Source organism: Trachypithecus francoisi, unplaced genomic scaffold (assembly GCF_009764315.1).
Source record: "Trachypithecus francoisi isolate TF-2019V2 unplaced genomic scaffold, Tfra_2.0 Contig01440, whole genome shotgun sequence".
Lineage (NCBI taxonomy): Eukaryota > Metazoa > Chordata > Mammalia > Primates > Cercopithecidae > Trachypithecus > Trachypithecus francoisi.
Genome location: NW_022681431.1, coordinates 5,926,691 through 5,945,174, shown reverse-complemented (window position 1 = coordinate 5,945,174; position 18,484 = coordinate 5,926,691). Strand labels below are relative to the sequence as shown.

The window sequence follows — 18,484 nt, the reverse complement described above, 5'->3', positions numbered from 1 at the left end:
GGAAATGGGAGAGGCGGTGAGAAATGGTGCAGTTCTGAAGATAGATGGACAAAACTTGCTGACCAAAAGGATATGAGGCATTAGAGAAAAGAAAGAATGAAGGAGCAAAGCTTTTATTGTCGAATTTCCTTCTTCATCACTTAAGAATTATCCTGAAGTTTTCTTCCTAAGTACTAGCTAATCATTTCCTAGAACCTGAAAGTGGTTACAGACACGGGCATACCTGAGATACTGCAGATTCAGTTCCAGAGTACTGCAGTAAAGCGAATATCACAAGCAAGTCACCCAGATTTGTTTCCCAGTGTATATAAAAGTTATGTTTAAGTGTACAGTCATCCATTAAGTGAACAGTATGTTGATGTTTTTTAACAAAAAAAGTATGTAGCTTAATTTTTAAATACCTTATTGCATACCACCTTCTATCAGGATAGCAAAAGAAGGTATTTTCAAAAGAAGCTAGTTTCATAAACTGTCCTAGCAGACTTCTACTTACACGTTAAGGGCCAAATCTATAACACAGGGCAGCAACAGAAACTAACAGAGACAGGGTCACGCCTGCTTTAAACTATAATTCCTCTCATGGGGCTGGGCACATTGACATTCTTAGTAAAGATCAAAGTTCCATTAGCACGGAAGAAGAGGCTGTTCAGGAAGCAGGAAACACTGCCTGCCACAATATGATTGATGAGCTTCTTGGGTCCAAGTTGACCACTTGAACACTGATTATTGTTTTCAGTCTCTGAGCTGGTGCGTCAAACCTTTAAAAAGTAATTTACTGGCTGGACGCGGTGCCTCACGCCTGTAATCCCAGCAGTTCGGGAGGCCGAGGCAGGCAGATCACGAGGTCAGGAGATTGAGACCATCCTGGCCAGCGTGGTGAAATCTCGTCTCTAGTAAAATACAAAAAATTAGTCGGGCTCAGTGGTGCGGGCCTGTAGTCCCAGCTGCTCGGGTGGCTGAGGCAGGGGAATCACTTGAACCCGGTGATTTGTTTTTTCTAAAGACCACCAGAGCGGGCACAAAAGAACCAGCCAGTAGGCAAGGGTAGGAGCAAAACTGCAAATTTATTTTTGGTCACCTAGCTTCAGGGAAGAAGGTGTGGGGTGAGGTCCATTGGTCCCCGGTAGTGGGGAGGCCGAGGGAGTCACCCGGTGAAGCTCTGGGACGAAGTTCCTGCAGTCCCGACAGGAGTGGGGACTAAGGAAGTTCGCGCGGGGCGTCTGCCGGGAGCCGCTTTTCTAGGAGTGGGAGGGCAATAGGCGGGGCACGGGCGTGTCAGGGGGCGTTCCGTAGGTGCGACCAGGTAAATCTTCTTCTCTTCGGATTGACGTCACCTGGCGCACACCGGGTTGATCTGCACCTTCCCGGGTGCCGGCTGCATTTTGGCGCGTGGGAAAAGTTGGTGATGAAGAACCCGGAAGTGCGCCATCTTACCTCTGTTCCTCCAAACACCCTGTAGATAGAGGTTATGGTTTGCCAAGATCACACCACTGCACTCCAGCCTGGAGACAGAGCAAGACTCCGTCTCAAAAAAAAGTAATTTAGTAATATACTTCTTGCTGCTGCTTTTTCTACACACCAGCTTTCATTTAAAACTTAAATTTCACTGTTGGTCTTAGGAAAAAAGATGCAAATCACATCTTCTCTGAAAGGAAGAAAGGAAGTAAACCCTCCCGATGATGTTGTTGCGTAATTAAGAAGTATGACCTTCGTACTGCCCAGAAAGAGAATACAAGGAGAAATCAATGAAGAGAGAAATTTTAAGTTAGGTTTCTTGCCACTGCTCTCCAGAGCATCATTCAGAGTTATTTTTCTTTACTCTGAGACAATTTTATTTTGTCCTCAGATCCTCTGGATGGCATTTACTTACATGGCTGAGTGTGTAATCCTCTAGAGACTTGGCTAAAACTAATACCTGCTGAATAGTCCTGAGATTAAAGTTATGTTTTCCTAAAATGTTTTGAAGAGGAATATTTGGTTTGGTTCAGTAAAATGTAGACTCAGAGACTGGTACAATGCAAAGCTACATTACTGGGTTTTGTAACCTCTGCCCCTATAAGCCTGTTTTAAGTTAGAAATGGAACACAGTATTTGCAAACCCATCAACCCTCGAAGGCTTCCTTAACAACAGGGCAGGCTTTGTTTTCTGGCCCCCCTTACCCCCTTTTTTCTGCTTTGTCTTTTCTTCTGGTCTGATGACTCATGCACTGCCCCACCTCTGCTGTGCCTTTTGTTTGTTGATTGACACAGCGATGTAATTTATTTTAGACAATAGCTTTGCAGCTGGAGCTGTAAAATGAGTGGATGAGGTGGCTTTCCTTCATGTATTTTTCAGGTGGATTTTCCCAGTAGTATCAGTTGCTTCAAAGACTAATGGGAAACTGTCCCTATCACCTTCTCTCCTTTTGTCCCCTTTCAAGTGATCTAAAAATTTTTTCTTCGTTCTCTTTTCATTGTGTAAATGCTCCAGCTTCATGAAATTGTATGCCTTACACTGGTTTCCTGAATCTATTTTTAAACTACTTTCAGACTTTATTAAACTTTGTTTCTATTGGGGGTAGTTCTTTTCTGTATTTTAATCTTGCCACCAGGCAGTTTAGGAGTAGATTAATGAATAAATTCATAAAATGAAAAGGAGTTTAGAATATTTATGTCCTGTGAATATTATCTTGTTCAGTCCCCTAATTTCACAGTGCATGTGGGGATGTGTGATACTGATGACATTTTTTGCTAGCAAATGCCCTGATGAAGCCGTCATGGAGCCTTCCGAGATAATGCTTAGCATGTCATTCTTTGTTTTGTTACTTCTTTATTGAAATTAGAATGTGTATTTAGTAATGCTTTAAACTGCAAATAGCAATACTTGATAAACAGTGGTTTAACCCACAGGATATTTATTACTCATACTTAACATGATTCCAGAGGGAGTAGCCTTAGGGTTGGATCCAGCGCATCATGTCAACATGGCTGTCTCCGTCTTTCCATTTTTCCTCAGACGTAGCATCTTGTCCTATTTCCTCATATCTACTGCCCAAGTCATGGGGCAGCAGCTTTAGGAGTCATGTCCGTGTTAAGGAGGGAATAAGAATAAGAGGCTAGGCAGGTGTGGTGGCTTACACCTGTAATCCCAGCACTTTCAGAGGCCGAGGTGGGTGAATCACCTGAGGTCAGGAGTTCGAGGCCAGCCTGGCCAACATGGCGAAACCCCATCTGTACTAAAAATACAAAAATTAGTTGGACGTGGTGGTGTGTGCCTGTAATCCCAGCTACTTGGGAGGCTGAGGCAGGAGAATTGCTAGAACCCGGGAGGCGGAGATTGCAGTGAGCTGAGATCACGTCACTGCGCTCCAGTCTGGACGACAGAATGAGACTCCGTCTCAAAAAAAAAAAAAAAAAAAAGAATGAGAGGCTAACCCCAGTGACTTCTCCTTAAAGTTTGTCCGTTTTATCAGAAAGCAAAGTCACTTTCCCAGAAGCCCCCCAAAAGACTCTTCCTTACCTCTTACTGACCACAATATCACATGGCCCAACTTAGCTACAAGAGAAACGGGAAAAGTAAGTATCTCTGGTTTTATCAGCCTTTGTAGTGAAAGGCATGTAAGAGTAGAGGGAGTTGAGAATGGCCTTTGACTGGCCAACCAACAGTGTCTGTCAGAGTACTCATCCTAAAATCTGTATACATATAATCTGTATTTTCATATCAATGGAGGTAATATAGCTTAAGAGCCATGGGTTTTGAACTCAGATTGCCTTGGTTCAGATCCCAGTTTCATTTCTTCCTTACTTTGACTTTGAACTTCTCTTTGCCTTTGTTACCTTAACTGTAAAGCAGGGATGGTAAGTTATCAGTTGTGTATGAATATTGTGTGAATGACCTGTTCTTAGCATGTTGGCACTCAATAAATGTCATCGGCAACCAACGCTCACACCCCACTTGAATACTGGCCAACCCCAGAACATACTGAATGTCTAGCAGCTTTTTCCCATTGTTAAACCAAACAGCTTGAAAAGGTAGCACTTCTAAATTACTAACTTAAAACTGACACATACAAAACCCAATCTGACTAGAAAAATCCCTAAGATGGATGTATAGTCAAAACAGAATTTGCCTGCCTTTGTTGGGACAATTTATAACTGACATGTTCTTTGGTTTAGAAATAAAACACTTGAAGCTTTCTATAAATTCTTCATATGTTGAGGCAGGGTGGTGGAATACTTATTTTGACCAGAATGTATCAAATTAAGAATCTAAGACCTGTCTATAATTTGCAACATATATGATAGTTCTATATATTGATTGGGATAGAAACTGGAGAGAAAAAAAAAGTGCCAGAGCTATGGAAAAAGAAAAAAATCTTAGAAATTCAAGAGACAGAGGAATCAAGGGACTTTTTGAAACATAGTAGGTACTCAGTACATAGTTGATGATAAATATTGTTGAGTGAGAAAAGCATCAGAAAATAACTTGAAATTCTGCAAACTTCATACTGTTCGTAGCAGCAGCTGTTCATGATAACCAGAGAAGTGAGTAATCCTTGCAGAAAAGCAATAGAGGGAAACCCAGAGCAGCTTCTAGAAAGTGGTATGGTCTCATCGGGGACTGTACAGGAGAGTCGCTCGCCATGGAATGGTCCCTCAAGATGAGCCTTTCTGGGGTTACGGGGAGTCAGAAAAAGAGGAAACAACCATATCCAAGCCAGTTTCAGATGAGGCCTGGATTACCTGGGGAGGGAGGCTCAGGTGACTTTACTACAGTGCCACAAGAGCCACGTAGCCACCGAAAACCAGAGGTGATAGCTCCTCCAACTTAGACCCTTCTCATGCTTGAGTGTTCTAGATTAATGGTGTTCCACCTGGTAGCCAGTAACTCCAAGTTGGCATTCCCTCAGAATCTAGAACAAATGAGAACTAAAATTCTAACTTAATTTCTTATCTAGAGAATTGAATCAATCAGTCAGTCTCTGTAGTTGCCTCTCACGTGCCCAGTAAGTGCCCAAGTAATTTGTCAGTTTGGGAAATGAAGCGAAGTCTTCAACAGCCATTCACGTTCTCCAGGTGGGTCATACAGTAGGTGTGCTGCACACGTGCATTTTGAACAGTTTTCTGACTGCCCTTGTTCTCTGGCTTTGCCTTCAGAAAACCCGCTATGAGATGTATGTCAGCATTCTCAAGGAAGGAGGCAAAGAGCTCCTGAGTAACGATGAAAGCGATGCTGCAGGACTGAAGAAGTCGCACTCGAGTCCTTCGCTGAACCCGGATACATCTCCGATCACTGCCAAGGTCAAGCGTAACGTGTCAGAGAGGAAGGATCACCGACCTGAAACACCAAGCATTAAGCAAAAAGTTACTTAGAGTCCATCTGCGGCCAGGAAGTGCTGGTCATGGAGCAAAATAGGGTTTTTCAAGATCTTTCTGGTAATCCGTGAATATATTTTAAAAAAAAAAGTCTGCGACAAAATGGTGCATTGGTAATTTTTTCTATTGTATATTTTTGTTAGTTTCTGTACAGATTGTCTTTGCTCTTGATTTCTTTTGCTTTGATGATTTTTGCAACTTGATAGCTAATGCACCTTTTCTGTGAGGAGGAGGGGATCGTGATTTCAGAATGAATTATGTATCCCTTCTCTTTTGGTTTTCTCTTGTTTGCAGTCTGCTCAGTTGTTTTATGTATTCTCAAATCAACTGTTAAATTTTTTTTAAGGTTAAAGAATTTAATCCATTGTGAAACGCTTAACTGGACAAACTGTAGTTTTAGTAAATTCTAGCTGGAGTTAATATACGCCTTTATATGTGAAATCTTGCCCAGTCACAGAGGTAGAATTGAGCACTCACAGATGGTCCAGTAAGAATCGCAGTGCTGGGAATCTAGATGCTCCAATATGAGGGAGCTGCGTGTGCAGCTTAGCACTTCCTGTTGAGATCAGACCCTGCTGGAAGCAGGGAGAAGGAGCGTGAAGATCATAGGATTGAGAACGTAGGGAAGCACATTAGCTTGCTTGAAGTGCTGATTCCATTTCAGCCAAGCAAGGGAAAGAGGAAGTGGAGTCATTTTGCCTTTGAAGGTTGAGGAAAGATTGATACCCAGTTGATTTTGTTTGCTAAAGGATGGGGGCTGTAATCGGCCCTTGAGGAGCTGCAGCAGTAGGCATGTGCGCAGTCTGCAGGAAATTGTTACCTCACTCCCACAGGGTCTAGACTAGAAATCCATCATCTCTATCGTGGATATCCTTCCATACAGGAATAGATTCTTTCTTACTCTACACATGTGTGTGTGCGTGCGTGTGTGTGCATGTGTGGGCATGGGGTTGTGTCCCGGTCATGATGTTGGGGTCCTCCTTCCTAACGAAATAATACTAAAATGAAACCGCTTTTGTTCTGTCCTTAAGTCAAGACAAAATAAGGGAGGAAAAAGTAGCTGCAGTTGTCCACAATGGATATTGGTTCTTTAAAATATATGTGAAAGTAATAGTCAGAATGAATTGTGGTTGGAAAACTGAGGGATCCGCTGGTCGCAGGTGCAAAGTGACTTTGTTTATTTTTGTCTCAGTCTCCTTGATAGCCACTTCACTCTGCTACTACTCAACTTTCTCCTAAAAATACTTTATCTATTTTCAGTCCTTTCTTTCTGTCTACTCAAAATGGTTCTATTAACTTTGCAGTCATGAGCTTGTTCCAGTTACAGTCCCTTTGAAATTCAGGGTGATCAACAGAATATTCTCCTGTAGAGGAAGAGAAAGGAATGAAAGTTTCGCCCACTGAGACCTAGAACTTTGTGATTTCCTCACCTTGAAACTCTGTAATCCCTAAAGTTATAGTCTCCACAAGTGGCACAACTGCAGAACTAATAGAATCACTCCGATGATTCTTTTACCTCCCTTAGAAGTGTTCTGTAGTTCTGCAGTTTATTTGGTGAAGGTACTATGACCAAAGAATCAGCTGCTCTAAGTGAATAGCATGGTTCCAGTGAATTAGAGAAAACCTGCTGTAAAACCATGGTAGTGTCTAAGTGATGTGTTATTATGATATACTAGCATTTATTTACAGAATTATTTATTTAACGTTTACTTCCTTCCCCTCTCTAAATGTCCATATTTGCTGTTGCCCAGGGAAGGGTTACCCCTGTCTAGGGTTGCAGTTGCTTTCTTTGTAATAAGTATTTTGCACACCTTTAAAAAAAAAAAAAAAAAACCTCGCTTTTAACTCTCTGCCTTATTTGGGTAAAGGCAGTAACTAAGTTTATGTTTCAGAACTACAAAACAAACAGGATAGTTACCAATATGGCCCATGTATCACATTGACTTTTGTAGCTTCTCACTGAATGCAACATATCCACAAGCAAGTTGTCTGTCTTTCTACCTGATAATCTAAATTATCAGGGTATTTGTTTTCTGCCTAAATATTTACACTAAGCAGAGGGGAGAGAGGTACCTAGACCATGGCATCTACGAGCTTCAGTAACTAAAGAAAAAGGAACTTCCCTGAGTGGCTTGAATGTGTTTGCCCACAGTCTATGTCTATGTATATAGAATGTCTATGTATTTTACTTATTTAATATACATTGAATGGTACCTTGCTACAGTATTTCTGACATTTAGAGTATTGAAATTCTCAGCTAGCATCAGCATCACTATAGCACTGTCGGTGACATATGACTCACTAATATTAATTCCAGGGACTGCTGGATAGGCTCATAAATCATTGGATACAAAGGGCTCTTTTGAAGCTTCAGTATACCATGTTTGCATAGTTTATCTTTAAAAACAACTTTAAAGGTTCTTTTGTGAGCCAGGATCTCAGACTGCCATAGCATGATGCTGTCCATCTTTAGCACATGAGCTGAGAACACCTCCTCGCTGAGGCTTCTGGAAGGATGTTGTCATGAGTGCATGAAGGAGGCCAAGAGTTTATGCTATGGGAGGAAACAGTCACTGATTTGCCTAGATTCTGAGAGTCTGGCCCATAGCCAATCACATTTTCTTTTGGGATAATTTATTTTCTGTGGTATCCAGCCAGAAGAAATTGAGGATGTTTCCTTTCGTAGCTGCTCCAAGCCTGTTGCTCAATTCACGGTACAAGGGAGGACCCCTTCCCTTTCTTCTGAAGGTACGCCACCCACCTCTGTCCCCCACCCACCTCTGTCCCCCACCTCAGCACCCAGGAGCCTTGCGACTTCCTTCCATATGATAAATCATTCTTCTTCACATCAATACACTTCATATTGATTTCTAGTATAAAAAATCTTGATAGCCATCAGAATACCTTGGTCATAGTCTTCTTGCAAAATTGACCATACAGGTGGCCCATGTATAAAATCTGTATTTTAAAGGTTGTTCCCACCTCGCATGCTGGCTTTTACAGGGAGGTGTCTGGGATTCCTCTTTAGCAATCAAAACTTAACTACTAGGATGCAGAGTCCTTACTTTATCGCCAGCCCATAGGCATTTCTGAAGTGCACTTTTTTGAAACGTCATTTTGCTAACTCTCAGCAGTGTCTCATTAAACTGAGCAATACTTTTGTGAATTTTAATTAATCTCAGTAAAACCATGTTGGGAGAGAGTCCTCTGATGGAAATGTACTCCCTGGATTATGTGGAACCTTTTTATTGCTCTTAGATGTAGAGGATAGAAAGCATTTTTTGGTGCAGCGGTCTTGTGCCAAACACAAGACCCTCTATGCTTCTCCAACTGTTATCCTAATCTAGCAAATGAGGACTGATCCCTAGGCAGAAGTGGCATGAGGAATTAACTCTGGAAGAGGAAAATCTGGCTGGCTTTCCAATGCTAAGATAGGTTTGTATTTCACCCGATGGCCAAGCTACAGAAATTCTGAGATTGTGGAAGAATTTATGCAACCAGCAGGGAAAGAGGCCTCTTACTGCCTAAACACAAAGTTACACTGAGCTTTTCTACTGTCCTTTGCCTGTTGTTCCCTCTATCATGTAAAGATCTGGGAAGGATGAAAGGCAGGGACTGCTTGTCATGAGCTGCACTCTTCTCTTTTTAACTAATCATTGACAATTGGAAGAAAATTGACTTTAAAGAAGTTTCTCCATTGTCTTACTATCAAAACCTTCTTGGGTTTTGTTAATTGTCCTTGAATTCGAGTTCCTTCGGCATTTTTCCTTGTAGTCATCCGTTAAGCTTGTTGCATCCTGAATCCACAGGAAGTTTAGCTTTGCAGGTTTGAATCTCTGTAATTTAACTCCTGTGGACTTGGTCGAGTTTTCAGCAGGTTGGGAGCCACATCTCTTAATTTCAGCAGTGAGTCATCCCTTCACTTTTCAAATGACAGAATTTTTTCCAGTTTGTAAAATTAACACTGTAAAACAAAGAACCAAAGGTGGCGTCCTAAGAGTCCTTAAACCTAAAGTCTAATTTATGAGTCATTGTCCAAGCTGCAGTTTAAATAGTATCTGGCTTCTGTCTCAAAGCATGTAAGTTACTCTAACAGTAAATGGGAAGTCAGCCTTGCAGGCACATGTGCCTCTGGGCCTCCTACCTTTCTCCACAGCTTTCTGGCCATCTTTTCTCCCAGGCCATGCCACTGCTCTGCCACAGGTCAGTTAAATTTCTTTCCACCAGTCTGATAGCATCTTACGTGATCAAATCATCACAGAATAGCCCCATGATAGATTATTGAAGCAATAGAGAGGTGCTTTGTCACTGATTTTTCTCTCAGATTCCTTTTCCATCTCTCACCCATAAAGGAAGGACTGAAATCCAAAGGCATTCTCCTTTTGTACCTACAGTATCCAGAACCAATGTGGGTAGCCTTCTGCTGATGACAATAATTGGCCCATTGCATGCAGAGAGAATGTCTTCATAGAGAGAATGTCATTAAATACTTGAATCTGCATGACAGTTTGACTTGAATGCAACAGCAGGAAAATTTTGCAAGTTACGTAATTGTATATACAGTAGGTTTTCTTAAGTCTCTTCGGTTCATCCTTTGTAATTTATGTGTGTATCTGTAGTATTGCAGGCTTTTGGAGAATATTCTTACAGATAGTACGTCAGTCATCAAAGAAAATGCTGTCACCTGCCATTGTTGTATTTGTGGGTATTTATAGTTGTATGTATGTAAATGCATTAGTGTGCAGATTGCGTATCAGTATATGGTACATGTACATCAAAATTATTTTTGTCCTTAATCAGTGTGATATGAAAAGCAAGTACAACCTCATAGGACTGATTATATAATGAAGTTGTTGAGAGTATATATAGTGGTATTGTTTTATTAAACTTAAATTCAAATAATATTTTGATTAAAATTTTTAATAAGACTTTATGCTAGAAAATTCTGTCTTTGAGCTTTGAATCACCAGGGCAAAAATGACTTTGAACTAACCTTGTGAATCTTTTGCAGTGTACTGTGTGCAATACCAAGGGCATAGCTCCCTGTAATTTGGGAAATACAGAAAGAAAAGAAAAAAAAAAAAAAAAAGGCAGCCTGTGCAGTCTTAGTAACTTTAGTATTAAGAGCACTTAAAGTCAAACTGACAAATTTGGGCTTATTACAAAATGTGATGCTTTAAAGCACACGTTCTTTATTGTTGTTGTAATTAGTCCATAAAAAATACAGCTTTCAGAAGAATTAAGTACCCACCATATCATTTATGTATTTGTGTATATTTTACGGGAGATCAAACCACTCTCGTGGTGCCGCATCCGTACTCGCTGGACTTGGAAGAAATATCACAAGCACTAAAGTATATCAGGGCATCCCAGGATTGGGTACTGGATCCTAGGTTTGCAGTTGCACAAATTAGCATCTAGTGTCACAGGTAAAAGAATTTCAGGACCAGGTTTAAACTTTGTTTTAAATATTTTTATACTTAGGTCTCTTTTTCCTGCCTCTCCCCAAAGAAGAGCCACTGGCCTTAGTTGTTTGAGCTTACTGCTTATATTATAGAGTGTAAATAGATAACTAGAGACTAAACTTTTATTAACTAGCATGTTTGGTATATTTAAAGCAGTGACTGAGTGTGTTTGAGTGAGCGGCTGGGGGCAGTGTCTTTTGTTTAAACACACTGCCTCATGTCTTCACAGCTGATTCAGAGAGTTTGAATTGTGCGATGGGAAACTCGCTTCAGCTCTAGGCTGCAGTAATGTGTTGGTAGTTACACTTGAGGTGTTTTTTTTTTTTAATTAACTCTATAGTCTCAAACTATTTTTGCAAATATATCATTTTTCCTAATTGGTTCTTGACGTGCAGTGGACTGGCTCTGTGAATGATTGACAGGGTCTTAGTTTTGCGAGAGTATTTCCTTCTAAGAATTATTGTGATCTGCAGAAACAGCCACTTGATTCAAAAATCATGTAGAAAAGGAGTAGGAGAAACAAAACGTTTCATTTGTGGGCCTTAACCATTTGAAATGTTTGGACTTTAACATAAAGCCATGGAGTTTATAAAGCCAAGTAACCATTTGCCATGGATAATAATATCCACTCTAGAGAGAGTATATATGCACATTGATTTTTAATGCCGTTAAGATACTTTTGTAAAACTGTAGGAACAAGAGTAATTAGACCAAATGGAAGCTTAGGGGACAGTAAACTGGTTGCTTTCCATTTAGGGTAACCATGCATGTGGTTAGTCCTCTACTCCTGAGATTCAGAACCAGATGACTGTCCCCTTAGGTGTATAAGGAGAAAGGTTGACAGGTCTGGGACCTCTGACATGTGTACACACGCTTGTACACATGCACACACAGTGAATATTTTAAGTTATACAAACATAAGACCTTAAGATGCAAAGAGCCAGAATATTCTAAAGAGGTGATGAACAAAGGGGATGGAAACTGCATCACAGATGTTTTCCAAGGGCCAGGGTGGAATTGGAGCTCAGTCAGAGTGTCTGACTTTGAGATGCGTTGTATTTTTAACACATAAATGAGAGGGGATCCATATGACATTCTTTGTTGTGGACCACCAAATTGAAAGCTTTCTTGTAATTCACAAGCAGCAGCTCTCCAGCAGCTCTCCATGGCCTGGGTGAAGTCCCAGAAGCTGGTGTGCATCATTTTCCAAGGTGGTAGAGCTGCTTGCTCTGCAGATCATTCCTTTGAGAGAGGAGTACAAGTGAAGAAAGAAGGAGGCACTTCCTCTAGGAGCACTGATGTGCCTCGTCCACGCTCCCCTCTGAGCTTGACTGAACATGCTGAGAGAGCTCCGGCTGAACATGCTGAGCAGTTGAGCACTTTTCCATCAGCAACAACAGTGAGGATGGAAATGGAAAGGAACTGAACTAAAATGCATTTCCCTTTGCAGGGCAGAGAGCTAAGCTCTTAGGAATAGCGTTGTAGAAATAAGCACCGTAACTTCAATTCCTGAAAATGTTGGTTAATGGAGAGAATTTTGGAGTTTCACGTAATTATTTTCCCATCAGTCGACATAAATCAGTCTGCAGAGACTCCTAGAAGAGTCCCAGCCCAGCTCTGCAGGTCTGAGGCTCACTGCTCTGAGCCCTGAACACCAGAGCCCTGCGGAGGGTGGTGATGACGCATCATCTCTGCAAAGAGGAGCCTCTCCCCCGGCCGCCACTTCACTCAGGCTTCTACTGAGCCGCAAGGACAGCCTGGGTTCCAAACGCCGCTTCCCCTGCTTTAGGGATCCGGGTGTCCTGATAACGTGACTGTGCCGAGGCAAGGTATCAACTCCGAAAGTGACTGAGTCACTGAGCGTGGCACGTGAATCAACGTCATGACAAAGGTTCTCTGAGTGAGGCTAATGCCACGTATTTTACCTTTGCAAAACATAAACTGGCACACTGAGTTCTAACCACGGATGGGTGATATCTTTGCCTCCACACCCAGATTCCTAGAAATGGCCAACGTTTCCTTTCTGGGGGAAGGGTGGAGGAACACTCAAGTGCTAGCTTAGCAGCTTTGCTCAGTCCAGATCAGAGCTATAAGGTAAAGGCCTAAGCACCTCTCTGCAGTCTCTTCTATCTCAAGTTTTAGGAACCCCTTTCTAGAACAGAAATGTACACTCGCGGAGAATTTACATTGTCAGCCTTGATTACCATAGGACAGGCAGAAAGGTGGTCATTTTTATCTTTTAACATAAAAGAAGCTTTTAACTTTTCCAGCCTATTATAATAACTGGGTTATATTCACTGTGACTCAAACTAATTGGCATTGTGGAACATTTCTTTACCTTCAAAGTTTTCTCCACCAATCATTTCAGTTCTATTGCAGTCCTGGTGCCATATGTCCCCTGCAAATTGTGAAAGCAATTAGTGACAAAATAGCAACCTGCTCCTTTTCGATGGCCAAACTGTCAGCATTAGCAGATTTGGTTAAGCTCGTGGTACTATAACACGTACTGGAAACCTGTTCCTCATCACCACCTACCAGATTCCGGAAATGCCATCTTCTAGAAAACAGTGGCATTTATGGTGGTCTTCTTTTGAATGGAACAGTAATTTGTGTGGATATTGTTAAAGTGTTTAAAGAATATTTTGACAATTAAGTTTACATTTTACAATTGCTTTATTTTTTATTAAAATAGTTGTATATAAATATTACCCTATTTCACTGTTGTTCAAGTAAACCTAAACCTTGTAGACAAGTGAGTCACCTGATATGTATAGAAGCTGTGACATATAGAGTACATTTATTGTGTAAATGTTTATGAATATAATTGTTCCTGTGTTTTTATAAGTTGGGGATATTTTGTTGTTTGACAACAACAAAATTTATTGCATTTAAATGGTTTTTATGTAATAGAAATCATGCAAAATAGTGAAGGATTTAAAATATGTATATGATATATGTAAATGTACAAACTTTAGAAGGAAATAAATCCAACAAATTTCAATCATTTGGGGGAATGTTTTTATTTGCTTATTTAAGCAGCTGTAATAATACCTTTAAAAATCAAATAACATCACACTCTGCCTGCCTCCATAGAAGGACAACCACAAGCCCCATGTTGAAAGATGTGGCCAGAGTGGTTGAACAAAGTGGTGAGAAAATCAGACTAACGCCGACTCACCTCCGCGCATTTCTGTAAAGATTTGTGTGTGAATACTTCAGAGATCTGTTGTCTTCATTAAGGGGCTTTGAGCAGGGGAGGAGGAAATAAACTTTTTGAAGCAATTTCAGGAGCGGTTTGCATTCCCATTTATTTCTCATCAAGGCAAAGAGACCATGCAGCTAGTTATTGTCCTAAAACGCAAATGCTGATCTCCAAATCACTGCTTTATTCTGCCCGGTGTGTACTCTTGTGCTCTTTTCATCAAACCTAATGATAAAAGTAAGATCTGTTGACTTGGAAACTGAAAAATAAAACATCCTAATCACTTCTAAATATTAGAAAGGATGCCTTACATTGGGGGATTTGGACTTTTTGAAACAAAGTCACTGGTTTCAGCCTCTTCCACACAAATGAACATGATGCCTGGCAGAGATCAAAATTGCTATAAGGTGTAAATCTCAAAGAAATCAAAACATTGTGGGAGTTGGGAGAGCTACATCCTTTACCATCCCTTCGCTTTCACTCCAGCGCCCTGTTTGGAATTTGAAACATGCCTAAAGATCACCAGGATGGCTGAATAGTAGAAAGGAGAGCTTTATTGGTGATATCGGTTTGCAAACTGGGAGAGACGGTCTCTGATGTGTACAGAAGGTCCTCTGTCTTCAAAGAGGGAAGGGAAGGTTGGTTTTTACCCTTCACAGGGCCTGTATTACATAATAGAGTCATACATATTCAGCAGCGGGTTTGGAGGAAAAGCTATCCATATGTATGTGGGGAGCCGAGCGCATGTGCAATAGGTACATATATACATAGCATACACCCCACGTTCATTTTAGGGCAAGGTGTTAGCATGAAAATGAGGTGTAATTTAGCTCTTTATGTTAAAAGGTAAACTATAGGATACTAAGTTTGTGCACAGTCTATAACCTGCTGAAACTGGTTTGAGCTCTGCAGTTTCTTACCAGGAAAGGTAAGGCCAGTCGTAAGGCCAGTCTTCTTTCCAATCAGCATTGTAGTGGTTGTATTAATAATTCAGAGTTAGGAAGGGTCAATTTGTCTGTAGCTCTTACTGTTGGGGAGTTTATCAAGAATGTGGTTTTTCTTGTAGCCATAGGAATTTAGGGCCATGCTAGTCAAGCCCTGAAGCTTCCACCACGGATAACTTTTGTTCCCTTAACCTCAGGGTTCATCTTAGTTGATAAAAGAGTGTCTATTTCAGTCTCTCAGATCACAGACTCAAATATGAATCCCTCCTTGTCAGCTGCCTGTTCTCTGGAGGTGGGGGGTTTTGTATCTTGTATTCTCTGTGTTGCACAGTTAATAACATTAGCACCAGTGGGACTATAGAGATATTTAGTAACTCATAGGAGGAAATTAAAACCTAGAGCAAATTAAATTGAATAAGGAATAAATAGTATAAGGATACAACAAACAACTCTAAATGTCTCATCTTTAGTTCAATTCTATTCCACAGAACTGATATTCATCAATAAGACTGCTCATTCACTGTCAATTTTTTTTTTTGATAAATTATAAGCAATAGGAAATACTGCAGACAGGCACACTTCTTTTTAATATTAGTGGAGAAGAGTGTGAGTTCAGTATGCTGTAGATTAGTGAGTCTGATATTAATTCTGGGCATATTTTTGGAGTAAATTGGAAGGGCAGCAGCAATTATTGGAAGCCAGTGTGGGTTCCCAAAAAGAAACCATTTCAGACTCCATCTATTCCAGACAAAACATCTGGGCCATAACAAGCGATTTGGCAAAGTCTTTAATGAAATATGTCTGGGCAAAATGCAGAAATATTATCTGGACATCAGTAGAGTTGGTGGGTGTGAAACCACTTGAACAAAACTAATTAAAGGATATGTAACAACTTGGAAGAGCATTTCTATTGTCCTGCTGCAAAGCTTGCCTTTTGGCCCCATCCATTCAACATTTTAATTAATAACTTGATGGAAGCTACAGAAGGCAAGTTGATGAAAAATGGGTATGTCATAAAGCTGGGAGAAAATGATTACGCTAAATGACAGAATCAGGATTCGAAAAAAAAACTTCAGGCAGAGAAATGGGGCAAATTAATGCAGAATGCAGGAGGGTGTAATGTCTTACACTTCAGTTACAAAAAAACAATTATACAAGGTCAGGATAGGACATTGTGTCACACAGAATAGCAAGCAGGTGGGAAAGAAAGCCTCCAATTAAAATCCACAGCAAGCTCGATGAAAGTCAACAGATGACATAGCCGCCAAAAACACTGGTGCCATCTCAGTTTACACCGATGTATGTATGGCTTCTAAAACAAGGAAAGTGAGTCGCAGTGCCCTTGACACCAAGACTAACCCTGAGTAAATTGCGTGAGACTTGGCACGTACACAAAACAGAGCATGTGCAAAAGCAGCAGCCAGGGCTCCCCCAAAATGGGAGCGATTAGGAGGAATATGGAAAACGTATGACCTGGAAATGGTTAACCTCTGCAGAACCAGGGAAGACTGGTCTTCAATGTCAAAATGAGTCTTATGTGGGAGGGAAATGAGAACTGTCCTATAGCAATCTAAAGGGTTTAACTAGATTAGTTATTAGAAGTTACAAAAAATAAGGTGGCATCTCAACAGAAAGGAACATTTCCAGTATTCCAGGCTGTCCGTGACAAGTTGTCAGCCAGCGGAGCAGTTCAAGGGTGCTTGGGCATCCTCGGGCAGAAATACTGAGAACTGAGTGAGGCTTTGGGTAAGTAGTTGGATTATGATGATGATAGACAATATTATTACACGTATTTTCTGAGCTTGGCACTGTGCTGAACACTTAGCATGAATTTTTGGCATAATCTCTTTGCGTAAGTCTGATGCAGCTCTATTATTTACCCCATTTTACAGAGAGGAAAAGCCTGTATCAGGCTCCCCCTCTTCAGATGTTCTGCAGCATTCTAACACACCTCAACAACTTCTATTTTGAACTACAGAAGTCAGAGCTCTGACCCACCAACTTTGGCAGTTTCAGATTGGAAAACCAATGATTCCACTCACAGGGATAGGATGTATGGGTGTCATCCAGGAAGAACTGGCAATGAAATAGCCCCTTTCATTCTGCATTGGAATCCCATGGACTTAAAAATGCAAATGCTTGTGTCCCAACTCAAGAAATTCTGATTAAACTGGTCTGAACTGTGGCTGGGGTGAGCTCTGTCACCCAGACTGGGGTGTAATGGTGACATCATAGATCATAGCTCACACAGCCTTGAACTCCTGGGCTCAAGAAATCCTCCCACCTCAGCCTCCCAAGTAGCTGGGACTACAGGTGCGTGTGCCACACCCAGATAATTTTTAAATTTTTTTTAGAGATGACATCTCACTAGGTTGCCCAGGCTGGTCTTGAACGCCTGACCTCAAGTGATCCTTCCACCTTCAGCTCCCGAAGCCCTGGGATGATGTGTGAGCCTCATCACAGGAAATGTGAAAAGATCCCCAGGTCATTCTAACATGGAGCCAGCATTGAAAACCACTTCCCTAGAGCTTGGCAACTCACTGCACCTGCTGAATCTCTGGGAGCATGTGGGAAAAGAAGAATCTTCCGCCGTTCCCACACCTAGGGAGTCAGATAGATGGCATTTTAACTTGCTCTCCAGGTGATATGTATGGACAAAGTGTGAGAAACCCCACTTTAAAGCATTCCGAAGGTGTGCTCCCTGAAGCAACAGTAGCAGCATCTCCTGAGAACTGGTTAGAAATACTTTGCAGCCATAGAGTTATACATGATATAAATGACGAATTGATGGGTGCTGACGAGTTGATGGGTGCAGCGCACCAACGTGGCATAAGTATACATATGTAACAAACCTGCACGTTATGCACATGTACCCTAGAACTTAAAGTATAATAATAATAATAATAATAATAATAAAAGCAAATGGGAATAAAAATTAAAGAAAAGATGAAGAAGAAAAAGACAAAAGAACTGATACCCAAAAGGAGCTCAGTAAATGTTTGGTGAATTAACATGTTAAATCAGGGAGTTGGGGGAGCAAGAAACAGGTCTGCCTCACAATTTAGCTGGAGTCAGTGGCCAAAATGACCCTCTTTAACTCATAGGATTCCTCCTTTCTACCTTGTACACAAATCTTTAGTTGTATATTGAGCTATTACCCAAATTTTTACCATTTTCAGATCACTCAACCACAGCCTATACCTGATTCTGGAAGACCATAGAGATCATAATTACTGGAAATTACCTTAAGTCCTGTTTTCTTCATCCTGAGATAATGGTCATTCTTTTATCACCATTGATTAATTTAGCCTGTTCAGGAACTTCGCATAAATAAATATAGTATATATTATATATAAAAAAAAAGAAAAGAATGAGATCACGTCCTTTGCAGGAACCTGGGTGGAGCTGGAGGCCATTATCCTTCGCAAACTAACAAAGGAGTAGAAAACCAAATACGGCATGCTCTCACCTATAAACGGGAGCTAGATGATGAGAACACACAGACACAAAGAAGGGAA

The 18,484-nt window shown here is 41.0% G+C and overlaps 1 protein-coding gene across 3 annotated transcripts in view; it reads left to right on the top strand.

The window, feature by feature from the left end:
• PSD3 (pleckstrin and Sec7 domain containing 3) overlaps nucleotides 1-13,824 on the top strand; it is a 565,834-nt gene extending 552,010 nt beyond the window's left edge. For 2 of the 3 annotated variants that reach the window (XM_033226836.1, XM_033226855.1), the window contains one exon: nucleotides 5,137-13,824. In XM_033226836.1, the coding sequence (XP_033082727.1) occupies nucleotides 5,137-5,352 (216 nt within the window). In that variant the 3' untranslated portion in view covers nucleotides 5,353-13,824. The remainder of the gene's footprint in view (nucleotides 1-5,136) is intronic. The other variant, XM_033226845.1, reaches the window with a different exon arrangement.
• Nucleotides 13,825-18,484: the final 4,660 nt, after the last annotated feature.